At 40.4% G+C, this 27,157-nt stretch overlaps 2 protein-coding genes and 1 long non-coding RNA gene across 5 annotated transcripts; 1 reads left to right on the top strand and 2 right to left on the bottom strand.

The window, feature by feature from the left end:
- Nucleotides 1-321: 321 nt before the first annotated feature.
- LOC129591405 (histone acetyltransferase KAT5-like) lies at nt 322-3,045 on the bottom strand. Its single transcript, XM_055487041.1, is given in 7 exon segments — nt 322-535; nt 618-874; nt 1,022-1,083; nt 1,086-1,493; nt 1,779-2,016; nt 2,226-2,607; nt 2,800-3,045. Coding segments are annotated over 7 exon segments (1,707 nt in total). The 5' UTR covers nt 2,946-3,045.
- Nucleotides 3,046-6,220: 3,175 nt separating this feature from the next.
- LOC129591314 (ETS-like protein pointed) lies at nt 6,221-25,269 on the bottom strand. 2 transcript variants are annotated; one of them, XM_055486928.1, is made up of 10 exons: nt 24,003-25,269; nt 23,832-23,914; nt 20,045-20,311; nt 19,510-19,578; nt 19,171-19,215; nt 18,505-18,639; nt 10,217-10,351; nt 10,092-10,136; nt 7,410-8,338; nt 6,221-6,682 (listed from the first exon to the last, which is right to left on the bottom strand). In XM_055486928.1, exons 3-10 carry the CDS (start codon nt 20,262-20,264, stop codon nt 6,605-6,607), a joined length of 1,656 nt encoding a protein of 551 aa, XP_055342903.1. In that variant the 5' UTR covers nt 20,265-20,311; nt 23,832-23,914; nt 24,003-25,269; the 3' UTR covers nt 6,221-6,604. The 2 variants fall into 2 exon arrangements, with proteins under 2 accessions (XP_055342903.1, XP_055342904.1); XM_055486929.1 differs by having other exon boundaries at nt 18,514-18,639.
- On the top strand, nt 24,369-26,362 carry LOC129591315 (uncharacterized). Of its 2 annotated transcripts, none has more exons than XR_008690828.1 (3): nt 24,369-25,094; nt 25,856-26,033; nt 26,117-26,362. It is a non-coding gene; the product is annotated as an uncharacterized LOC129591315 (long non-coding RNA). The 2 variants fall into 2 exon arrangements; XR_008690829.1 differs by lacking the exon at nt 24,369-25,094 and adding an exon at nt 25,553-25,738.
- Nucleotides 26,363-27,157: the final 795 nt, after the last annotated feature.

Raw genomic sequence — 27,157 nt, 5'->3', positions numbered from 1 at the left:
TAATCATGATGGCGTAATCCAAAGTTTAATTACTCTATACAAGATCATGCATGCCATTTGTATCGCATTGCGTTGACATTTCTGGTGTGTAGATACTAGTACATTATCGACTGTTATAACAAGACAATGTAAGTCTGCATAGAGCGAAAACATACGCACACCATAAAAACAAAGCGAAAAGAACAGAGCGAAAACACCATAAAAAAAGAGGGTTTCCGGGATGCCTTTCCCTCTTGTGCGAAATCTGGAAAATTAAACGAATAATCGTATTTCACGCACCAACGCTGATATGAATGTCGCAAGTTTTCCCAACATATTTACTTACCATCTCCTTCTGGACCAGTCTTTTGGGTTCCATTTTAATGCTTGTGGATCAATAATTAATCGTCTTTTAGCCTGGAATTCTTCGTGCATCTTGTGGTGCCTGTCTTGAAGTACCACAATGTGGGAACCTTTAAAGTAACTTAACAATCCCAGATTGTAGAGTGCCGAAGCAACATCATCCTTCTTAATTCCCGTTACTTCACACAAATCACTGAAATGCAAAATGGAATACGTAAAGAACAACTGCTGCACTAAATCAATAACAGTGGGAACAATTCGGAACATTTACTTACTTGACGCTATACTGACATGCTGCGCCACTGGACTTGGTTTTTTCTTCGCATAAAATTCGCAATAGTGTTGCTGACCAGTACTTCATGTAAGTCAAATAGCCCAGATCCGACAATGGCTTTTCCGGGGTCCCAAACTTTCCTTCACGCTTGGTTAATTCATAACTAAATTCGATTAAGAGCTGTCCGTAGCCCTTACGTTGATACTGTGGCAGTGTGAGAATGCACGCAACATTGTAGTCCTCCTGAGATTCTTTTTCCTAAGGATAAAACCAAATTTGAACCAGTAAGCCCATTATTCCATTATGCTGCATGCTTTATAATGGCTGCATTTTCGTCATAATTTTAATTGACATTTAAATATAAAGCCAATCGCACAAAGTGGATCAACGCAGCGAATCGCTTACCTTGGAAAAATATCCCACCATATGATCGCCCCGATCATCGGCCACCGTCATTACGTAAAAAGAAACGGGTCGGTGTCATAATACAATGTCTTATGATCCAAGAACAATTTGGCAAACAAGCACAAATTCTGTGCATAATCCCGTTGTTTCCGGCCATCTATTTCGTACACGGAGATATCCTCCTTGCGGTATATTTCATTGCCTGGTGGATGGAACAATCCACATTTACTGCGATGTCGGGCGAAAGCGCCCTGACTTCCGTAGAATTTCAAGCAAAACTCGCAGATTAATAAGCGTGACACTTTCGTCAGTTCCTGGGGATACGGAGAGAAGTACCACGGAATTATGCGGTATTTTCCAAACTCAACCTCCTGAATGTTCTTGATCCGACTGACAAGATCGTCAGCTCCGTGTGCCGCCAGACTGCCCGATGAGCGCGGCGGCACCAGTGCGCCAGAACCCTTTCCCATACCTAGAACGCACTAGTTACATCAGACGAACTTACGTCCTTGGTTTTGCGCTCACTAATGAGCCACAAGTAAACTAATCCAGCCAGCCAAAAGTAAACTAAAACCCAGTAAAAAATTTTAAATATTCCTTCTCCAAATATTTCATTTTAGATTACAGAATTACAGAATCTCTATTATTCAATTTATAGTTCTGGAAACACAAACAGCACATCAACAAACCCGAATGTGTGCCGGGAAGTGCAAATATGACAATAAAATCTGTTCAACTCAATATGGGATGATTCTACCTTTTCCATGACCAGGCGGAATTGGAGTAATTATGTCCTCCACAATGGGCTCCGTTTTCGGTGTGCTGGGCGCCGGCAAGGATGGATAGCGGTTGGGGAAGATGGCAGCAGCGACTGCGGCGGACGCCTTCCGCGAGATATGGGCGGCGTACTTCTTGTCTTTCAAGAAGCCCGAGTCGGAGTCCGGCGTGGATGCACGGGAACTGGTCTGCAGTTTGCCGTCTTTGCGGGGTTCATTGTAAAATTAAAGTACGCTTCAATGCAGAAATTCATGTTCAATGCTCAATGTTTAACCGTAGGGAGAAAGATAAAAAAGAAAATCAAAAAAATGATTCAAAAACCGTTTTCTTACTACGAAACTGCGAGAATAATAAGGGTAGTTAATAATAACTGGTCGACAATCTGTCAAGTCAACATAAATGTCAAACGAAAACAGTCCGTCCTTACTTTTAGCTGGGCTCCTTCTGTGACCACAGGAACTAAGGGATTGGCCAGAACAGGAGGACCAGATTGCCTGATGGTGTAGAAATCGCTTCTTTCATTGGATGGGGATTCATTCTCGTCCAAAAGGGACAGATCGTTGGCTTCGTCATCCAGCGTGGAGTCTTCACTTTTGACGTAGCCATCTATGCCGTTCTCGCCCGGATGGGAGATAACTTCTCGGTCATGAAAGGAGGCATATTCGGAGTCCGATGTGGATTCTTCACTGTTAACCGGATAGTCCGCGTGTATGGAGGCCTGATCGACACTAGCACGAAGGGAGACTTCGGGAGTGTGAACAGGGACAGGGCTAATGTAACGGGATCGTCGTGTTGCGGGAGGCATGTTTCTGGCAGAATTACAAGCTTGTCGACACTGATCAGCTGCTATAGAGCCAGTACAATGCACAGAGGTAAAACTTATTGCCACTATCACTCGTTCTGTTGATACAATATATACCTCTAAATAATGTCACACTTTCTCTTAAACTTCGAGCAACCAAACCAAATCTAAAAACGATAAACAGAATTACTGTACTTACTGTAAAATGTACAGTAGATGGTGATCACTGATCAAGTGATCAGTGGCTTCCATCATCCATGCACATTGCACGGACGGCTTACTTACTTTTAGTAGCAACGCACGCGGGTGGGCGCCGGCCTGGATTCTGATCGGCACTGACTGCATTTGTTTCTGATTAATTTAAGTAAGTAATCAAATTTTTTTCTACATATTTTATCGCCTCGAGTAAATACTGCTATGGTCATCCTTGCAAATCGACATTTCTTTCAACAATTTCAGAAACCATCACTTGTTAAACATCAACCGGCAGAGGCGGCCTAATCACACAAGTTGATCTAAATTAGCTTCCATCGGCCGTTTTCCCATAACTGACGCCACATTCATATGGCCGTACAAATAAATGAGTGAGTAAATACCGCATGCCGGTAGAGACATCATAAAATTTACCACACGGAGTTTACCACGAACTAATTTACTACATAAATTCAGAAAAAATTAACAATACCACTGTTTGTTTTACTTTTATATGCTCGAGAGTCCAGTGTGCTACCATGGATGTGTTAAGCGTTAACATGGATGGATGCGTACATGTGTGCTAAGTAACTAGACTTCTAATCGTAAATAAATGTATCACCTTTGATTAACGATCGTAAGTATCACACCACCTAAATACGCACTTAGTAAAAAATAGAAACAAAATTCATAACAAAAACACTTCCTCAATGCTATTTTGGGCAGCGAATCTAATCACAGTTAAAATTTATTAGGTAAATGCTATCAGTACATGAAACAAAAGGGCGCAATCGCGTAAAGCTTTTTACGGGGGGCTTCATAAAGCCACCTGTAATAAGCACACACACAAGTACACACTTACCATTAGTACAACAACAAGAAAGTTTATAACAAAAATACTTGCTGAATGCCATCCTAGTCAGGGATTGTACCCAGCACACCTACCGCGATTTCCTCTCTCTACCTGAATAGATAGCCGCTGCCTAAAAAACCTCTTTCGCCCGTTTCTGTCCTGTGGCCGTTTCCAACCTTAATTTCCACTAGCGTTTGGTACCGGCGCTTTCCCATGGTCCATACATTTCAAACGCCCCTGCTATAAGTTTTACCGTGGGTGCAGCCAGGCATGTTTTGTCAGTTTCGCCCTTTCCGCGTGCTCGACTGCTGCACCGGCGTTTGTAGATCTAGAGGTGCGGTCAACATACGAAGCAGCGAGCGCGTCGTCACAGGTTACAAGCTTGTCCGGTAATTTCTGTCGTAAAGGTACAGCAGATAGCACATATTTAGCGCGAAGTTTGCGCTATAGCGATTGCCACTACACTACGTTTAGCGCAATACGCAAATTTGTGTATTTCGCTATTTTGAACCGGCAGAAATTACCGGACAAGCTTGTACATCCACGGCCAGCGGTTCTCCGCGCTCCCATGGTACAAGAGCAATCACGTCTGACCTTCTGTGATCCTTCACAGATAGAGCTTTTGGCTCCATTCTCACAGAAGAAAACCAGCCGTTTTAAGACCACGGTGGAATTCTCTGCTGATGCCATCATGACATGGCAGTAGTCCGGCTGACCGTTCACAATGGAGCTAGCCCGTGGCGGCCTGAACCGTCAACCAGGGCGCCGCAAACGCATACGTGAGGAATGACGATTGGTGCTCCCAGACGCAAGGCAGCACTTATATATGCGGAACGCGTTGTTGTCTTGCGGTCAGGCATGGTGCACCTAGGCATGCTGCACGAAGTGCACGAATCCACACACCGAACTCCGGGAGCCATACCGCTTTCAGGTGCGCGACTTTATCCTGTGTAGTCCTACTGCGGTCAGCCTTCAAAGCGTCTGCAGCGTCGCAAGTGTGTCCCAGGCTTTCTGGACGTGTCGAAAAGCTTCCACCGGAAGTTCATCGGTGTCGGCCAGTAACTTCCAGGCTCGTGTGGCGGTAGTCACATCCGATGCCGTCAGTGTCAGCAGCAGTGTGGACTGTGTGCACTATCTTCGGCACCCCTAAACAGTTCTTCAGTAGGAACAACGCTTGGGAATAAGTGAGTGCTTGATTCGTGTTAGTGATAAACTGGGTGCCGATTAATAACGGAACCACGATTACCACAAGGTGCACTTGTGGCGATTACCACAAGTGAACAGTGCACACTGCACACGATGCAAAAGTAACACCACCCGCGGATCGAAAAATCCAGATCCGCAGGATAAACGCTAAATTTTGATTACAGAAAGTCATCTTTCTTCTGTCCGGTAAAAGTTTTGTAAGGCCGGCTAAAGATTAAAAGCACACCGACGAGTAACAACGTGGAAACTTAAAAGCTGCATTTATTTTGTTTTGCGTTGCAAATTAGCGACTGAGCGACATCACTCATCATGTCATCGGTCATGAAGGAGCGCAAGAATAATTTTTTACTTCGTGAGTGCTGACCTTAATTAATATAAGTTCTGCAATTGCGCAGTTACAAGTACATCAAATCATCAGGAATAAAAACAGTCATTACAACAGAGCAACGTGAGTTACCGATATCGGGAAAATTTTTTAAAATATGGAATTACAAAGTACTCTGTACTTCACAAAAGGCATCCACTGCATCAGTAAATATTAACGTACGAAAACGTAAAATCGAGTACTTATAAGTTACAGTGCATATCTGCTTGATATCACATTGTACTGGTGATTTGACGATTATCGAAATTTAATTAAAGTGCTATGCGCCAGGAAAATGCTATGCGCCAGGCAAAAGTGCTATGCGAAAGTGCTATGAGCCAGGAAATTTCCCGCAAAATTAAAATTTGAGTGTTTTAAAGTTGTTAATATCACTTTACGAAGTCTAATCATAACCCACACGGCCGATTACGATTACAACCCGTTTTTTTTATCAAATGTCACTTTTTTGACACAGTACAGACTACTACAGAGTACTAGTGATCAGTAGGGCTGGTAAGAAGTTTATGTCAACTTGATGGTTACACAGATCAGATAGGCTGTATAAAATGATTTTTATTAACCTTTGGTATAACGTAATACACATAAATAAAGAACAGCACGATTTTTTATAATAGGCTGTAGACTTTAATTTTTTAATATGAATAATTAATGGTATATAGTCCTGTCGCGCTTTACAAATATCTATATTATTATTAATAAAATTGTTATTAATGAAATTTGCGCTTCGATATTATCGTAAAGACGGTAAAAATCATGCGCGTGCTGCTGACTTATATAGACAACCATTGTTGGTAATGCGACTGTATATTATGCAGAATGTAGATGTGATTCTATTCTTTGGTTTGATTTATTGTTTGTTTGTTTGTTTGATTCGATTAGTCTGATTATTTATTTATGCAGAGGCGGCACAGCGTTTGTACTCGTTTTAGGGTACATAGATGCTTGAGCGAAGTATCTCTTTTTCTGATTTACTTTTTTATTCAGTTTTAACCCGGTAGAACTGCAGTTAATTAAAGCATTCAATGTAATAAGAATTAAAGGCTTCCCAATGAGTGTGAGAGAGTAGTGTATGCAGGCTATATGTACAATCTAGCATAATAAACTAGTTATTTTATTTAACAAAGGAACACGCATGGGAACAGCAATATTATTATAACGTTTTTAATAAAAGCAGTTAAAACTCGTATGCTTTGAATGAGATCGCGACTCGAGACTAGCCAGCTGCTAAGGTTATCCACCGTCGCAAACTTTGCACCGTTTTGCAATGCTCCAGTTTCCAGAGGCTTCCAGCAATAAATAAAATGCCGATCCCGATGTTAACGTAAACTTTCCCCAATATCCATTGAATTAAAGGACATATACTTGGTCTCAGCTTCCATAGTATGATGATAAGTGATGCGGAGGCTGATGGGGTGAGGCATACTGGTGATGTTGATTGGGGTGATTCTGTGAATGATTCTGATTAGATACCGCAACCAGTGCCGCATGCGCCGCCGCCTGTTTCCAACCATAATTTCTAATGAGATACCGAATCGATAACCAAGTTATGAGCTGATCGCTTATTCATCATCGTCCACATTAATAATCATTTACATCAGTCATATGGAGAAAATTTATTAAATTAAGCTAAACGTTCCCTACACTGGCTACACATACAATGCCAATAGGGTAATTATTTGACCTTTCCTCATTACGAAACTAAACCTTAAGAATTTCATTTGAGAGAGAATGAGAGACCATACATGCAAGATTTGCTAAAAATTACAGAAAACTACACGAAATTATCAAACGTACAAAACTATGTGCATCTTAAACAGAAAGTTATTACGATTACTGGAATTTGTTTTTTCGATGGGTTATTGTATTCAAAGTTTGACAACTGCATCCAACCAGAACGGAAAAAAATGCGCAATGAAAAAAAATTAATACGGCATTCGTTACTTCTTTTAATATCACGACACTGATGATAAAAACGAGATCACTAGTTGACCTTGCATAGACAATCAGCGCGCGGTATATTTACTGAGAAAACAATACCGTTTTCAGTTGAACAATAATGCGACATAATAAGCTTAGGATATTCTGATACCGTACTTATGGTCTTGGATCCAATAATTATTTTCTACCGTGTAGCTTGGTGAAAATAAAGAAATTAAATGCAGTTTGCGCTTACCGCTGAACTTGTGTAGAAATTCGCTGCTGCAGCTGCATTATTAGCCATCGCTGTCCAGTATCCAGCTGGGTTTTGGAACGAATGTGGATGATGTGCCGCCGTCGGAAAAGATGGTCCGGTCGGCGGAATTAGGCCTAATTTGGAATACGCACCGGCCGCCGTCATCAGCAAATCTGACCGGTATGCCGCGGCAAAGTCACCGGGATGTCCGTGCATCGGGCCACCGCCCACGGCGCCCGGTCCCACACCGCCGGGTGAGCCGAAGGGCCCGTGCGTGGCCATGGGATGATTAGAGAATACCGACACTGGATTGGGCGCCGGCTGAGTGGCCTGCTGTAATCCATGGAAATCGAATTTGTACGCATAGCGTTTCCCGTGCACTTTCGTCATAATGTTCTTATCGTAGTAGTAGCGCAGCGCCCGCGACAGTTTATCGTAGTTCATATTGGGCTTGGACTTGCGTTCGCCCCAGCGTCGTGCCACCTCATCCGGATCCGTCAGTTTGAACTCGCCGTGCTGGCCTTCCCAGGCGATACAGTTGGTGTTATTGGCATCGTGCAGCAGCTCCAGCAGGAACTGCCACAACTGAATCTGGCCACTCCCCACATTGGCCGCATTAGCGGCGCAGGCAGCGCTCGACAGGTTATACACGCTGGATGCCGACAGACCGCCGGTATGCTGATGTAGGGCGGGGTTCAGTGCGCCGGTAGGTGTGGATGTGGCGGAACCGTGCAGGATGGACGAACCAGAGGTGGATGATGAGGGCGATGCGGAACCGGCATTGTTGGCCGTTGTGCTGCTGTTGTTGTTTCCGTTCGTACTGCATCCCGAATTGATGGATGCGCAGGGATTTGTCGGGTGAGGATGAGGTAATCGTGAGTTAACCGCGGCGGAGTTTGGCGTTGTAAACATCTGATAAGGGTACTCAACTGCAAAATTACAGACATGTCGCATGGATTAATTACAGGCTTAACTGGACTGGACGATAAAGCCGCGTATACGGATGCGTAATATGTGGATCGCTGGATATTGTTGCTATCGTAAATTGACCTCGTTGACTACATTCTGCATCCATTAAAAGGCAGCACCCTAATTGAATAATGGCCGCTTTAATGCTTCATTAGACAATTATACGACCTGATCAAGAAGCGGAATTTCAGAGTGCTCACAATACGCTCACTGAACCTAAGGAATATTCTTTAGAACCGCATCTTGCTTTGTATGTTATCACGTCTTGCATAAATGTTTACTAACGTTTTACTCGCGGTGGCAACCACAAAGATTTCGCCATCAAATGACCGCTTTCCCAATTAAATTTTATGGTAGTGCAAAAAGTAGAAGTGTCCAGGTTGCAAATTGTGCTAATGATACGGTTTTATTACACAAATCGTAAAACTGCTAATTATGGCGCACAAGGATAATTAAAAATGTCGCTTGTCTTACGTACCGTCATTTGCGGTTCACCCAAACGTGGAAAGTAGCAAAAAGTTTTGCGCTGCTTGTTTTTTTAAAACAATGATGGGATTAAAAAGAAAAGCTGTCGATCGCCTTCGTATTTTTTGTTAATTGACAACTGGTTCATACGAGCACAATCGGAAAGGTCATGCACACAGTAGTGTATTCTATTATATTTCTATAGACAGTGTTGCTTGTTAACCTTTACATCCGGTAAGATGTGGATGGTCTTACATTGTTAGTTAAGTATTGCAGAATAACGAAACGCTTTAACACGTCTACATTATTAAAACTACGAAATAAAATTTACCTAGCTAGGCTACACGCAGCTAAACCAAGAAGTCTAATAATTTATGACAGGAATGCGCAGCGTTCTTATATTAATTATGATCTCAGCTTTTACACAAGCTATGATCTGTACCAGATCAGGACACACGGCAAAGTGGGCCACATTTCTAAATTAACAAACGTTATTTTAACTTTCCTGTGCAAAGGAAAAAATTATGCACGGTCTGTTTACAATATTTCGTTAGCTAATCAAGCAGTTAATGTTGCCGATTCACTATTATAAATCAGCCATCGATCAGCATTGACGTTATACAGATCGAAGTCAAACCGCACTGTACACTATTTGTGAAGGAAGTTATATACGCATATGGACAGCGCAAATCGAGTTTGCCTATCGACATTTTGATTCCTTTTCACCTGACGAATGATTCAAATGGGCATGCAATCTGAAAAGGTTAATAGCAGAACGGGACTGCTTAATGGGAAAGTTAATGTGTTTTCCGACTGTAACAATATTGTTCGTACCCTTTTCCTTACGGTCAATGCAGCTTCCCACAAGTATCGATAAAATCGAACAACGATAAACCCATGATCTTAAAGGCTACTCTTTCAAACAGCACTACAACTAGCTCCTCAGCATTCATCCCGACTGTACTTTGTCTGCGGTTTATAGAGCTTTAGCGCTAACGCAAAAGAATTGACTCGCGAGTCCGTTTAAATTTAAAAACGACGGATACTTCTGTTTTTATTACGGTTTTGTCAAATTTTACTTTCTTCCGGGTAACTGGACAAGAATGTAATAATTATTGTTTGGAAATTACGAATGTGTCAGATACGGCACAGTAATACTTCATTTAAGAGTAAGGTCAAACATATATTACAATGTACGAAATCGTAAACCTGGACGCTCAGTCGTTCACAAAGCATAAGTAAACTTACTTTGAGCGGGTGACCACGCAGCTTGCGCGGCTGCAGCAGCGGCTGCTAAAAATCGAGGAATCAGATATTAGACATTCATAGTGTCGTGAGACGAATCCAGGAAATTACGCTATTATTTGGCTTACATGACATCGCTACATGCGCAGCCAGAGCAGCGGCTGCCGATGCGGCTCCGTTGCTATTGCTGATATTATTCAGACCGATGGATCCGCTGGATGACGTTCTTTTGAAGGATGATTCTGACACGGCGCCATTGGTCTCTGCAAAAAGAATATTTATAGAAAAATCTTAACCAGTTGTATAAGTTGATGGTTCAGCAACAATGCACTATATATCTACGACAATGTCACGATAACCTTTGTCGAGACTGCTTATGTGCAGGATACCGCGCCTACTGTGAACTGGCGGCTACCTGCGAAGATGTTACCTTGAGCAGGTTTGAATATCATCCTAGAACGATCTTTTTTCTTCTTAAACGACTCCTTGTGCGCCAGTTTCATAGGCCCACACAAAAAGCGGCAGAATGTTAAACAATAATTGACGAAGACGGAGTTTGACAATTAGACGGGAAGAGATTTTAATCCAGCATTCATTTGGCTGCACTCAGTGTGTTATCGTCTCGGATTGTGAGAGTGATGGACGCAATGATTGAACAGTATAATGTAAGAGCACTTTAGTCTAAACTGGTAAACATGAAATGGAAATTACGGGATGGAACCCGGCATAGACAAGCCGACTCGACACATAGCAAGAATATGCACACACGGCCAGCTCAAAGAAAACGTTGCGGGAAATCTCAGTTTGCTGAAAGGAAGGAAGGAAGTCGAAACGACATAGCGCTAAAAAGAGAAGGATATCCGGGACACAATGGAACATGTGAACGGCCAAGTCAGAGGGCGCGCAATGGAAATTACCAATCATGTGCAGCGCGTCGTAATACACAGACAGGAAAAGATTGTCGACGGAAATTATTCTTTCAAGTGTCCCGCGCAACAAGAAAACTCGGGGATTAATACATACGGTTATCCATTTTCATAGACTGCCCGTATATCCACACATTGACTCAATTCCCGGCGTTATAATATTACGGCGTATGCGCGTAACACAACAACTGTATAGCTATGCGTGCCGCGGCTGCAGTAGTGCAAAAATAAAGGAGCCGAAAGAAAAGAAGGATGACTTTCATTACTGGCCTGACGATCAACCGGGATCCGGAACGGAAGAGGAAACGACCAAGATGACAATATAACTAATACAGCCAACAAGACACCCCGACATGCTCAACCAAATCCAAAGGCACTACAGGGAACATATCCGCCCGACCACCAATCATCATCATTTCCTTTCCCCGACTCCCTTCCGCCTCTCTCCCTCTCCCTCTCTCTCCCTGCTCTCCCTACTAGCCAGAGGGATCAAGCAATTTCTAACAAGCGCAATGAATTGTATACGGTCCAGCGTCGTACAGTACGGCGCAGTATACGGCTGCTCTACACTATGGCGCTACGGGCAATTCTCCCATTCAATTCCAGAGCGCCAGTGCCGGCTTTGTTGCCAGTGCATACATAGACGGCTATTTTGATATGCTTTCATGTGACGAAGGTAAAGTATATCGACGTCGTGTTCTGGAATACGAGAATTTTTCGACTGGAAAAATGCTAATATGGACGAGCGAACATGGAATATGGGCGATAATTTTTTATGCATACGCTGTAATGCAAGATATCTTCTTAAAAATCTTTGCATTACGAGCTCATTCGAAACCGCTGCACAAGGTTGTTATACTTTAGTCAAAATGTATCATGTGGAAGTCAATTTTAATTGAATTTTCTACCTGGTATAAACCAGAATGGACATTTTACAACTAGTGGCAAAAATAACACAACCTACTCAACCCTAGTATGTGAAAAGGTAATTAACTAATGTGTTTAATCAGTGGTATTAATCTTTGTTGGTAAGCCCGACAAGTGGCCGGGGCCTTAATCCCGAGTGAGTTAACGAAATTTCCGTTTGACAGTGATAGGCCGGTTAAAGGTTCGCACAGTGGCGGAGCGTAATTTTGTCGGTCACGACATGGAAATCCAGGACTTAACAAGAGCAAAAGGGCTTCCGATTTTGATAAACAGGGTTTCCTGTGCTTGTCGGCGGCCTGGACGCACTCCGTTTTGTGTCAATAGTATTTGCTTTTTCTTTCTTTTCCTCGGCCACTGCCAGCGCCCCGCAGTCTATCTGTTGTACAGCTGCAGCACTCTTTACATACATGATTGGTAGGTTAGTTATTAAGCCAACCGGCAAAGCAATTTCCTGTTGGCCATTCTGGCAACTTTTCCGTTAAAAGCAAAGCCGCTTGTACCGAAACATAGATCGCTTCCGTCTGATACTCAGGCTGAACTTCAACGGCGAATTGAATTGTTGTTCTTTCCACTCTATTCCACACTTCAGACAACCTCATGCCCTTTAATTACGGAACGTTCAGAATATATTCGTCTGATTGTACTGTATACGTACTGTAGGCGCTATAGACGTTCAATATGTGCGCCGCTAACTTCGGGAATATAAGCGGCATGAATAAACAGCTTCCCGGCAATTTTCCCTTCGCCAATAAATGCTACAGGCACGTGCCTATGCAGGCAGTTGTAAAGTGGGAATGAGCTGTTTATTGTGCACGTGTGATAAATATCAATGCCCGAAACTACAAAGCGGGCTAATCTGTGGAGACTGCTGTGAGCCAGAAGGCCATGATAACACACTCATTCATTTGTTCGTGAGAATATTCTGGATCGCTTTTGGTTTACACGGCAAAGCAGGACGATAAGGATTCGCTCTGACTGTGCAAAACCAAATTGCATATTATATGCTACTGTAATACTGCATCAGTGATAATTACCAGTGCCTGTGTGACGTTACAGTTGCTTCTTGTCATTTTTTTGACTGGTAAACAGTTCATGACGTAAATAGGATTTCTTTTGTGTTTTCTGATGCTAGATTAAAAGTTAATTGGTGAGTTTGCGGGATTATTGAAGCGCAATATAATCTTCCAGTCTTGTATGTCCTTTAAATCCTTGGAATGTGAAGTATAAATACTAAACAGCGGCAACTGAAGGCCGCATAATAAGTATCGTAATATCTTCTTTTAACACCAAAAGTACAAACTTGTTTCCTGAACAGAGTGATTCATTGACAATTCGCTATTTCCTAATTACATTTACGCGATCAAACGCAGATGCCTTTACTTCTTTCGTAGTTATTTAAAAGCCTATGCGAGGGCATTAAATTCTTTTAGTTTGACCATAAAGGTTAACTACAGTATCAGAAAAATAATACTTTTTTCAGGTGGTATAACTTCTTAAGGATTAGATTACTGAAAATGTAGGCTAATAAGTTGCGGATTAGTAAAAGATGTGATTTAGCTGTTTGCAGGTTATAATGAGATGATGAAGGTCGAAGGGCAGCCCCCCGGGACACCTTAGCGGCCGCTTACAGTCCGAGCGACGTGTGGCGCGTGTCGATTGTGAATGAATAGTTAATGAAAGCAGGCCTGTAATTGCAATTATTTACCATGTAAATAGACGCTTGGCATGTGATAGCAATGGGTTCTCACGTATAAAACAAAAGCCTATAATGCATTATTTATTTCATTCACCTCGAATTTCCAAACCCAATCCCGGACGCGCAGATAGAGCAGCCTCCAGGATCAATTGGCTATATGCATATGTCTGTGTGAGCGTATGTCTCCGTAAGTGTGAGGTACGCTCCAGTAACCTGATACAATATTATGTGCTTATGCTGGGATTCTCATTTTCCCTTTTACCCGCTTTTCCATGGGGGCATAACACAACACACGAGTGTGTGCGTGAAAGATCAGCAGTGATTGTTATATCGGCATTTACGGTCAATATTTGTCTATCGAATCGACGTACGTGATCTGACGACTAATTCAACAATGTTCGGGATACTGAACCGATCGCGATCAACACCGGCTTCGCGCGAAAAATCCTTTTTTCTTAAAAACACTGTCAATAATTCTCTAAATTCAGCTCTATGGTGATTTTATTGCAAAACAATTTTACTTTCGTTTCCCTGTACGTTTAGAAACGTTTGGACTGGATATAATTTTTGTATTAAAGACTAATCCAAACTACATATATTATATGAGTGCTTTTGATTTGATAAACATCTACGAATATCAGCGATTCGCCGTGTTTCATATATTTGTCCATATGGAAATCAATGCGTAACCACACTGAAATGTGTTTATCTCTGCAGCGGCGCACTGCATACATCATACATACATCACAGCACATTTGCACGAGATGATTTGATCAACCGAGATCGATTATGCTCTGGCGATCAGAAAGTCAATTGATTACTATTCCATTGCTATATGTGCACCTTTTCATAACCTACGATTAACTTCACACGCAAGACTTTTTAATGCTTTTCTAGAGCAGTGCATAATGCAATTACACAGTGTTATTACCATACATTTGTACAGAGGGAGAATAATATATAGTATGGAATTGAGCTTGGCCTGCAATATACTGCAGCAAATGCGGTAGTTTCGAAGCATGACTGTGGAAACTGATCAAGCAATCGATGCGCTACACACCCCCCTTTGGTCGGACTGCTGCTATATCAGTATAAAAGTTATGATTTTCAATTTTAATTTAATCTAATTAGTACAGCAGACTGCCTACTTATTAGGCTTAGTTTTGTATTTATTCATATTCGATTTACGTTCGCAATTACGAGTATTTATTTGTAGCTTTTCAAAAGGTGACTCTCAAAAGATTTTTCAAAAGGAAAACATAATTATAAAATTTAGTCGTCCTGGCCGTGCGATTAGTTCTCTTATAACAACCGATCATAAAATTCGTATGACTCGAAATAACATCTTGTCTGTAACTTCAAAAAAGTTTTCCTAGTGTTTGTTGGTTTGAACTGCATAGCTAACAATATTACTAATTACGAGTTTGATTAGCGCAGTTCATTCAAATTTCACTTGACTTGTGAATCGTTTTTCAAGGGATCACAACGTTAAATAAAAACCGGTAACGTGCAATCAATGAAAATATCAACGAAACAGAAATTTGCATGAACTGGTTGATCGACAGCATTTCCGGTCTGGTTAGGAGTTCAATTTTAAATTCCGGTTTCCGTTCGTGCAGCTGCATAAAAACTTGTTAGCAAAGTGGTTCTTCATCGTGGCGCCCTAACAATGCCGAAAGCGGCACTTCCGCTGCAAGTATTTGTGCAGGCGATAATCATGAAATTTTCTTCCTTCCGAAGGAATGACTCTGTCAAACACGACCAAACTTTGCCGATACTGTAGTACTCGCACATACTTTAAGCTAGGCATGCTAATGCAAAAAAAATTATTTAATGAGACCTTGCTGTGCTTGATAGAAGGATACAGCAAACGAGTCCAAATAAGGTTTGTTTTGGCTCCTTACTTAGCGAACATTTTAATGGTTGGTTACAATAGGATGCCTCCGTTTAATAGGCGTATTACGTGCCAACATTGGTGTGTTTTTGCGTACGTGGTTAACGTTGCAATTTGCATGGTATAAACGCCGGATCGGTTGATTTCGTCCGGTGGCATTTAAAAATGGACCATGGTAGCCGCACTTTTTACTCTTGCAACATCAGTTTTTTCGGTAAATGTTTTTATGTGTAAACGATTCTACATATAAAGCAGCTGAAGCAGAAGTTAAATTGACTGCAGCATTCGCCCCAGTGTGAAAGTGATAAATCAATTAATGGCGTAACTTCGAACCGGCGCATGCATAATGAAAGCTTTTAAGAATTTTCAAACAATATGCCTGAGCAGATTGCATTAAATGTGCAAATGTTATTGATTATTTACTCTCATACAATTCTCGTAAATGATGAGGCGTCCATGTTAACTGCTGAGTTAAACGAGCCGAATTGGAGGCTGCCCACCCACAAGTGCTATCGGCTTCCTAATTAAAATTCCGAAAAGCATGTCGCTGATATTATGTTAATTTTTGGTACGATCCTGTACGATCCAGCTTGATCGCTGTAGAGTGCATGACATACTCCATCCATTCTTTTAGTTTGTAGAAACTGCTGGCCATACAATGCATTATTATATAATATATACATAGTAAAGTAACGCAATATATAGGCCATACATGAAATGCCGGTAGATGACATCGTGGCCATAATGATATATATGTACATAATGTTTTACATTTTACTGTTTTCAAAGAAAAATGTTTTACAACTGCATAATCATAATAACATGACATGTGGTAATCTGCTCGAACAGTAATATAACGCGTGTGTTTATCGGCAAACCCACGCAATTTGTTTGAATTTTTCAAGTTTCGCTTCACTACAAAAGTTGTAAAAATGCACAAATAATGATTATAATTAACTCACTAGATAAAAACTTCCATGGGTCATACCCTAAATGTACGTAGACATTTTAAACACTGAGCTGGATCACAGTTTCACACGAACTTTTTTATCTCTTTAAAGAAGTAGTTGTTTTGCTTACAAGTTACAACAGTTTGCCGCGTGCCTGCTGTATATGTATTTAAGCGGGTACGTTCAGCTGCTGGGTTCAAACGGAACATAATTACGTAGTGCAGCTAAAGGCACAGTTCTGGACGCGTATAAGGATGCGAAAGATGTGATAAATGCGTTTTTAATAAAGCTCATGCTTCCGACAGATCAAAGAGTGAATGATGACAATATGTTTGCATTTATCGGCTTGAAATATCATTGAATTCATATGCATTCCCAAGCGCATGCGTATGTAAGGCCAGTGATCGAATTTCGCTTTCTAGCTTAGCTGGATAATATTGATAGAAGAAATCTGGATGCCGGCATGGACACACTCGACCACTCCTTTAGGAATCTACGTACTCCTACCAGATATCGATCAGCTATGACGATATTCAATGTTAGCCCGAAACGGACTGTATTTATAGTGGATTTTAAGTAACTGTACGCGGCTTATGTTATGGAATTTGTTGGGCATTGGTGCAGTATAACGGTGCAGTAGATTCCGTGCTCCCCATTGTCAGCAGAAATGCAGCTTTACAGATTACTTATTACGCAGTAATAATAACTGATACCAAAAACAGTTTTTTATCTATTATTTACGCAAGAGAAATATGGGAACTATTGCGACAGATCTCAACGTTTACCATACTATGCTTCCTAGCAGCTATAAATCGGCATCAGCGATTGCTCACTAGTCACTACTACTCAAAGCCAAAGAACCAAACAAAAATGTTCAAATTAACAGGCAGAGGTGTAAAAAGTGGGACTACTCTGTAAGCAGTACACAAAGCATTGTATTGTATTATGTATATATGAATCTGCGATTATGCAGACCGGCAATTTGTAGTCCCCTTCGCTCAAGTTCCGGCCACGATAAGGTTTTAGCCTTTTTTTTCATGTTTTGCAAAATTTTAGTAACTTTTCAGTGACAAAAACGCCTAATGCTATGAGTAAGCTGATTTAAAAAAATTAAATATTATTGTCGCTCGCTCGCTGCCCTAAGGGTTGATGAGACCTAGGCTATAGCAAATCAACAGTTTCGAGGATGGAGGGGTTTCAAGCAGAGAATTAAGTATCAACCAAATGTTTCTAATCTTTAAGTTTAAGTTAGCATATGGTATGGCCGGACGGCAGCAGATTAGTACAATATTACCTGACTTTGAGCATACTGTATGTTGTGCGATCATTCAAGACGCAAATTTGACAAAGACATTTCCGGGAATAATGTTTACGTACAAGAACTAACGGCAAGGATTAAAGACAGTATCACAGACCGATATTACATAACATTACATATTAATAATCCATCCTTTATTCCCAGATTGTGGCGATAACAGTGCTTGTGCAGTGCAATTGCACTCTGTACTTGAATTATTCATATTATTGACAATAGATTTTATCTAAACGGATGCTGGCATGCAGTAGTGGCTACAGCCAGCATCCATTATTTTACTACGTTTATTAGCATTTTCTATGATATACGAATTAGGAACGATTAACTACATCTTTTTGTAACTTTAAATTTCACAAGGGCTGTACTTACGTCGGTAAGAAAAAAGATTTTATGCGAATGCCATTCCTTTTGTAATAAAAAGGTCTGGTAATCATTCCGTGACCTTGTGTTGTATCATTCCGTGACCTTATGTTGTGACCTTGTGTTGTTGACCTTGTGTTGTACCAAGCCTCCAGTTCGAATTTTGGTGTAATATAATTTTGATGTTGTTATATTTTGTGTGTTGTGTTGGAACTGCTGGTCTTTAGATTTGTTAGTAATCATGAGGAACTGCATATAAATAATTAAAGTCTTGGCGGCTGCTATATACTAAGAGTATTTATTTGGTATGTTGATGATAATTTAAACATAATCTTATACGTATCTTACTTTCAATACCGATATTTTGTCCATTGTTGTTCGACACCCGGTTGACCTTTGTCCCGCAATCCTGAAATAAGGAACCCCCTCGAGATCCCACAGTCTGAGCATCCTGCATGGTATAGGAATTATCGCTTCCCGCATCTGCAACCAGCTATGTTAGTATCCATTTCCAAAGACTCAAACAACCGCCGACAGTAACAGTTCATTTTAACAATAACAATAAAAAACAGTTTTCACTGAGTGAAGCATTCAAGCAGATTTTTAACCTTTTATCTAAAGTTAAGGACTGCAGCATAAGGTAACCCATTAGACATCGGCCTTACGGAAAGAAATTTGGCGGCTTTAATTTGTAGGTGCATGTGTTACATTGTACATGCATTTTTAATTTTTAAACGTGAATATCTTATTTAGTTCCCAAATAAAGTGCATATGTTGTATTATATATATCGTGCCTGCATGCAACCAACATCATTCATGTCCGCTAAAACATTAACTTATGTTATTGTGAAATTAAAGTCATTATGCAGAAACTGGTGAAGTAAAACAAATGGTGAAGTAAAACAAACCAAACATTCCCGTTTAGAATGGCACAGTAATGTCATGCCAAAATTTTCGTATCGTATCGTAGTAATATATGGATGTACTATGCCGTAGTAGCACTTTCTCACTTACAATTTGCCATGTACGCTGGCTCTGATTTTATGGGTTTTTTGGCATCTAAAACATAGATATTAGAATGATTGAAATACTTATTACAAAATAAATGCTGCAGCTAAGAGCATGTGTGATATTGTAGCGTACAGCAAAAAAAATATGTCAGCCTATATATGTTCGGCTAATTAAAATGCTACTCGTATTTAAACAGCACCAAATGTTTATGCTGCTCTCAGTATTTAAATTCGAATACGCTGTAACTGTAACTGCTGATGTACATATATCAATCGGTGATTCGGTGTAACTGTTCCGGTGCACAATCTCAAGAGAGACAATAACTTTATGTCGCGGACCTACCCTTTTCCTCAAATGGTACATGCCGGTATATTTCGTTTCCGGAATCCGAAGCCCGACGCGCATTGTGCTCTGCAAAAAAACAATCACAACATTAAAGCATAATTATAATAATATCAATACACTACAATAAAGTTTATATAATGCGTACAGCTAGGTGCAGTAATTGTAAAACATTTGTTATTTGTTCGAAAGCTGAATTTTTGGTTTGTATTCGATTTGCATGCAAAAACTTTGTCAAGTCAGCACTGTGCATTACTCCAGGTTGGGATGTACAAGTGCGTGGTGCACTGGTGCATAACTGTTGTAACTTCAGATTTCCAGAAAAATCTCATCGCTCATCTTCGGGTTCCTGGTAATGCCACACTGACGCAAAATCAGCTAATGTGTGATCATTGTTAAAATTAAACATAAAAGTGAACATTTGCCTTTACGTTATGTACATAAAATTTGTCTGCACTATTGTAGAGCGGCAATGCCATGGCATAATGTCCCGGAACAAGCGGAACACATTAACTGTTTACGCCGAGTTAATTACCGTAATACAAATGACGTTTTGTGTGACCATTATAGCGATTTCCATGAGCAGCGTCGCTATTGCGAATGCTGAAGTTTATGTTGGACTCCCGTGTCACTAGGTTGCCGCTTCCAGGTTCTCGGGGAATACCCGTACCGGAAAGGCCATACGAGTCACAGGAGGATTCTCTCTCCACAGATTTCTCCATGGCCGAGTCGCCAAAGGCCTGGTGTTGAGACATACGGACTGATCCAGTCGAAAACGCCGGTGGTCTCCAATTTGCGAACTCTGCATAAATGAATGATAATTGTTTTTTGCATTAAGGCCGCCTTGGCGTTTTCAGTGTTTTATATTTCAGCACACTAAACTTTACAGATAGGGTGATCATACTCTTCGCAGTTTTTCCGTGTTCAATCGTCGTCAATCGTCGACGTAATATCGTTGTAATATCAGAATTTGGTATAGAGAAGGTATTACACTATGCATGTACATAATTGTACTTAATAAGTACAAAAATGAAAATGCATCTTCGCGTGCGTTGGCAGACCGCTGCAGCATGTCGTTATGTTTACTGCAAATTCGAAAACCACGCGGGAAATGTAGCAGCGTCCAAATAAATTGCTGCTCGGGTATTAGATTTTTCAATATGTACACGAACAAGCATCTTTTTTTCGTTTTTGCTGAACTAATGGACCTTCACTGCGCTCCGGTGAATCATGTATTCGGCATCTGCATGCCATACGCCAACATCTTTGGGTCAATAGGCGATTTTAGTTAAAATTAGGACTGCATAAAATATGGACGAAAATTTCACAACAGCAACTTCAAACTACATCCGAAGGCGAAAAAAAGGATAACTGTAAATTGTGTAAGATATATTGAGGTAGCTGAGCAGCTAATGGTAAGGCTCAAAAGGGTTTATCTAATTAGGCATTCAGGCCCAATAAATTAAGTCACGTTGATTGCAAAGAAGTACATAATTTGCTTTTTGGCAGTTTCATACTAAATAATCTAAATACAGCAGCGGTACCGGTGCTGACTCACTTTTAAAGTTTTTATTAAAATAGTAAGTATTAGTGCAATGTCTAAAAAACCAAGCTCTGCTTATGTTATAAATTAATAATAACGTGTTTACTATCTGTGCGCTTTCTTAACTCGCAAAATAAGTGGAGATTAATTGTTCGAGTTTAGTAATTGTTCTGAATGGATTTGTACGCTGCAGAGGGTGTCAACAACACTTACAAATTTCCAACCGCTACAAAACAAATTTCTTGTTTAATTTTTTTTCAGCTTGATAGTTTACACTGGTAAAAAAACCATTCAAAACCATTTTAAAATTGTAAAAGCAAATCAACGAGTACACTCTGAGGCCTCATAAGTGCTAAGCGATTTCAGTTCTTATAAAAGTTTTTTATAAAAGATAATGTCGGTAGTAATTCAATACTTAAAGTTTATTATATAGGTTTAGGTCGATGTTGTATGATTTTGCACGGCGAGCCTGCACATGGAAATCCTTTTCGAAAGATTTATACGTACATACTCGTATATATGCTAGTTTGCAGTGGGAATATAATCTTAATGAATTTAACATAAACTGCATTATTATGTCTCAAATTGTTACTTTTTTTAGGGACAGTTAAAGCTGACCGTAATTTTAAGTCACGTAATTAGCTTTGCGAAATCTTGTAAGAGACCAGCTAACGTTTGCAAGCAAGCAGGAATAGGAATTCACGCTCACAAGTTAATCGAAGAAATCCACGTCGCATATTATTAGAAAGATCGATAGGTGACTTTCGTACTAAATTAAATAAAAACACCAAGCAGTTTAAATCGTTTGCATTGAATTAATTTTTAATCGCTAGGAGTTACGAGTATTTAGTCCATACGTTCATTTGTAAAAGATGTGCAAGCCACGCACAAAACATTATTCACTTAAGCAATGTACTTTATTTGTGTAATTTCGTGTTTACGCTATAGTATCAAAAGATGGCTTATGACAGCCGTGCCTAACGAATACTGTATTCATCGATGCAATGACCTTTAGCGCACCATCTATTCCAGGTGCTGTTTACCCCATTTGGATGGTGGTCTGGTATGTTATAACCACACATGCAATTATCCAATTTTACGGGCAGGTAATTCATGCTGTTTCATCTTTTTCAATATCTGTGCAGAAAATTGATACCAATAAAGATGTCAGCCCATTCCTATTAGGCAATTTAGGCTTTATGTAAGAGACCAACCATAATGTAAACTCCCTAGGCAGAAGTAGGTAAATGTTCGAGTCACGTAAAATTCATCATCGCTACTGAATACTAATAATTATTCTATTATTTCCCGGAGCTGGACTTTTTGATACGAACCAACAATTAACAGATCACATTGCGTGTCTAGCAGCTAATAACTTCATTGATATTCGCGTGCAGCTTGACCCGGGCAAAATCGATACCAGCAATAACTACTGCAACATTGCATCGCAGTTGCACATGTTAATCTACTCCTTGTATGACATTTTGACGGAGCACAGAAATTCAGCGGATATGAAATCAAACGAGACCTTCTAACACCCTGCACTATCTGTACTCTACAGTAGTCGAGCGGCCGGTGACGGATGGAGTGATATTGGCTCATATGTATATGTACATGTACATGTCCCCTTTAATAATTATAAAAATATCAATATCTACATTTCTCTGCTAAAAGTACATTACTTACCCATGAATTATAATTACGCATTAGTTATACTTACTGCATCTTAGCAGTTTACTAGGCTGCTGCTGCAACATATTATAAGCTTAATAAAGAATTGGCAAAAACTGTTCGGTTTTAACATTGGCACCATTTTCAAATTTGAGTGCCCTTTCACAAGGTCACTGTTCTGCTTTTGAAACAAATATATGCTGGCTCTATATTAGTAACCTCCTCGTTTAATTTGTATTGCTAAAACTAGATGTAGTATAAAGAACGAATACACAGTTATACACTGCAATTTCTTTGTAAGAAAATTTACATTAAATACTAAAACCTGTTTAATTTTCAAATTTCTGTATTCTTGTGGAAATATTTTAAACAGGGATTTCTTTGCAGTAGTAATCAAATTAAAAAAAATCAGTAAAATAATTAAAAGGAAAAGGCTGTTATTAAAAGGTCCAGGCTTTAATTAAACAGCTGCGCGCATAATAAGTAGTAATAATTTTTTTAAGACATGGAGTATAATATGGCTGTGTTTCCGTTTCTCCGCCTGCTGAATTGAACTCGTTTGACACTTCACACTTGCCGTTTACATATATTGACTAATAAGACTTTTTTCAACTGCGAGCTGCTCACATTTACGTAGTTGTGCAGCGAAAATATTTTTCCACGTATAAAGCTGCGTAACTGGGCTGCATGTTGTGACTGCATTTAGCAAGAAATTTTTGCAAAGTCCTTGCCGCTGTGCAGTGCAACTAATTTGTTTATCCAGAATATACCCAATATTCCGATATAATGATTAGCTTCGACCTGGGTGCTATCGCTGTACTGCGTCACAAGTACGGCAACTTCCGGATTGATGATTTTGTTTGTGACTGATAACATGCACATGAGGTACACAGTTTATGCAATGCAAATTTGCGAGACAAATGAGGTTAAAAGGAGAGGATGTGGATATTATATCGTAATCTGCACCACCGGTAGCGCGACGGCGCTTAATAACACGCGTACGGTGGTTGCTAACAAGGTAGCGGAAGCGATAAGCTAGCCGACATAATACCGGATGGAAATAAAATTATACTCAAACAGGAAAAGAACCGCATATTCACTACCATACCAAAGGAAGGACGTAATGGTCAATCTTGTGAAACGGTGTACACCGGAATCCTGTCGCGCGCGCGCCACTCGTCAAGTTAAAGCCTGAAAAAGGCACATAGGAAGGAAACAGGAATTGCGCAGTAACAAAAAGGTCCAAAAGCTGTCATAATATACAGCAGTGCACACTTACTGGCGGCTACCGGTTGGCGTCGACGCGGCAGTGGACTCGTAATATGTTCCGATACACACAAGGCCGACGACTTCCTTTTCCTGTTAAAACAACTGTCCGCTAACGGGTCCTAAACGATAACCGGCAGCAGGATGCAGAAATGTAAAACAGCCAGGAATTGGGATGGGTTCGGCCTGTGTGTGGCCGTCAAAAGAAAAGGGGAAACGGTAGCACTAGCTGATTTCCTTCCTTCACACTAAGGACGGGGTATATACGTAAATGGATATGCACGACAGGCGCTCTACACACATACAGCATACACCAGATCGCAGATGCGCCGCGTATAACGACAAACGGAATTCTCAAAGGTCATTTAGGTCTGCCATATGGCTTTCCTTTTCCGGGGGAGCAGTACGACAAATGATAGAAAGATAAATAGGTTGAGATGCGGATTTCACAATTTCCTTCAGGGCCCATCCAGCGATGATCATTCCAGGACAAATTGTTGTTTATGAAGATGGAAATATGAATCCATTAGTGAAGGCGATGCTGTCTCTGGAGCGGATCCTATTGCGGTGCAGTCACCGTCACCGACTTCCTTTTCGCCACAGGAAACTAGGTTTCGCCCGGACAGAAATAGGGACTGTACTGGAAATAGTGCATGTAAATGTTTTCCTCCACTGAACTGACTTGTTGGACTAGAAGTACTCCAAATGTTCCTACATCACAATCATGAATTATACCCATAGTCTACGCATCCCATTGCAGAACGCAGCGCACACTCGGCTGCCAATCGGTTTATCGCACACACACGAGCGTCGTATGCAGTGTCTCGATGCAGCCATCCTCCGATTGGTGCATCCACTTCTTCGTCCTTCAAGTGAAATGTGCAATCAAGTGTTCTTTTGCAAGTCGCTGCATCAAAATACTTAATGGCTCATCTGCTGAAATTTATCTGTGTGATCCAAACGATTTTATTCCCTCCATCCAGGCACAATTACAGCATCTGTAAATCAGACCGTATGAGTTATCGCAAATCACTTCATCATCGAAGTCGGAAGCGAATCTTTTAGTGATTCTGAGCTGGAAGGAGCGCTTTTCTGTGTGTCGTAGGTAATGTATCTCGAAGTAGAGTAAATGCATTAAAAATAATAGCTGTGTATCAATCAACAAGGTTTTCTAACTGTTGACTACTGTATGCGATAATTCCAGCAAGAACTTTATTTCTGATTTTACAGTAGACTACCCTGCAGGAGGGATATCAATTCCAACATATTACTCGTACAAATTAACACAACTATCTTTGTAAAGAAATACCGTCATAATTATAAGTCGTCATCATATAATTAATTTCTGAGCATTCCATTCGCTGTTTTTGCTGAATAATTACTGCATGTTTTATGTTATTGTGCTAGGCGATCTTCGTTTAATTTGTATCCATTTGTCTCCCGATTGAGTTGTAATATTATCGAATAATAAATCGAAGGGTCACCTTTCTTTAATTGTTGAGTGGTGATGATTAGAAATTAGAAATTAGTACTTAATAGTTGAACTAAACTATTAATAACACATGTACATGCACTGGTGCACATAAGCAGTAAAACTAATTTTATCTGCGATGGCATATGTCGTATTAAAGGATTCGTTTGCATGGATGAACTCTGTTATTTCGTAATCTTAAGATATTGTTACTTGTGAGCATGTACTTACTTCAAGATTTGACGATGGAATGTTCGCTTAATAGTAAATAAAATTTTGTAAGTCTCACGGGATCGAAAGATTTATTTTAGTTTATCTTTTCAAGTCACGCGTAGTTACGCTGTAACAACTTCTTGGACAAAAGCGGTATTAATGAAATGCTATTTTTCCATTAGGAACACACTTCCGCCCTTTTTCACTGCCTGGGTTGTCCCCCGCGGTGCAATCACCGTCACTAGCACGCGGCACAACGGGAACCACTCACGGATTGGCTTTGGGAGTCAAAATCAGAGTCAAACCGATAGACGCGGCGGGAAGAGAATAGGACAAATCAGCGCTCGTATAATATGTAATGTACGCTGACTGCATGGTGAATGATGGGAAACGACGTAAAACACGCATTGGATAAACAGCGTTAATTTAGTCAATGCGTTTAGATGAACTTGATGACTGCGATGAATAAAAGGACAGTACTGATTTATGAGCACGATGAAGGGGAAGAAACAGGAAACGAGAAGATGACCAGGAAATGTCGCTAGTCAATCTCTGCGCAGTGGAAACACAACCACGGCCACGCACTATGCCATGAATATTAATACAACATCTAATCAACGTAGATGGTGGTGATGGTTAAGCGTTTGTGACGATTTGATTGCATTCGGGACAACAACTGATTTCTTTTGCATCTCTGTCGTGCTTAAGAATCGTTTACTAGAACATTTATTGGAAAGCGAATTAGTGACCTTAAGGACCTTAAGGACACCAAAAACGCACCAAAACTTGTGACGCGGATTCAAATCAGTTAGTATGAGACCGGACCGCATACATGCATCGCTGTTTCAATATTATCAGCGCATGATTTCTAGACCTAAGTGAAAATAAAAACACGACCCTCCCCCGTTCTGATGAAAAACATTTATCGACTTCCATTAATAAAACAACTGCGATGCAGCTAAATCACACTACGCTAAATTAGAAATTAGTACAGTACATAATACTGATACTTAAGTATTTCGATGTACAACGCCGAAATATACCAGATAATCTACAGTAACAATTTTTAAGATGCCAAGTTGTTATTATTTGCTCCGTTGTTTTGCCAAATGGTATGGGTTCCCGGTAAAACTGACAACCTTCTGTGCAAATCTTACTGTACAATACTTTAATTTTAGATGTTCTTTTTAAAATTACAAGTTTATTCCTTTAGTTAGTGTAGAAGTACAGATAACCTGCGCAAACGTATCGATCTGTGTACTGGCTGGTGCCGAATAACATTATTACCAAAGCAAACTCGAAGTTGAGAAAGCTGATATTGGCCACATCATTGTACGTTTTCCGGCCACGGATAATACAAATCAGTAAACACTGCCTCCTAAACAGGTATTATAAGGAAGGCATCAATTGTCGCTCTGGAAGAACAAAGGAATTCATCTGATTTGTGAGCAATGCGTACAACATTCAAGAGTTAAAATGGGGTA

The sequence above is a fragment of the Paramacrobiotus metropolitanus genome, unplaced genomic scaffold (assembly GCF_019649055.1).
Source record: "Paramacrobiotus metropolitanus isolate TYO unplaced genomic scaffold, Prichtersi_v1.0 Parri_scaffold0000045, whole genome shotgun sequence".
Lineage (NCBI taxonomy): Eukaryota > Metazoa > Tardigrada > Eutardigrada > Parachela > Macrobiotidae > Paramacrobiotus > Paramacrobiotus metropolitanus.
This window is presented reverse-complemented; position numbering and strand designations above follow the sequence as displayed.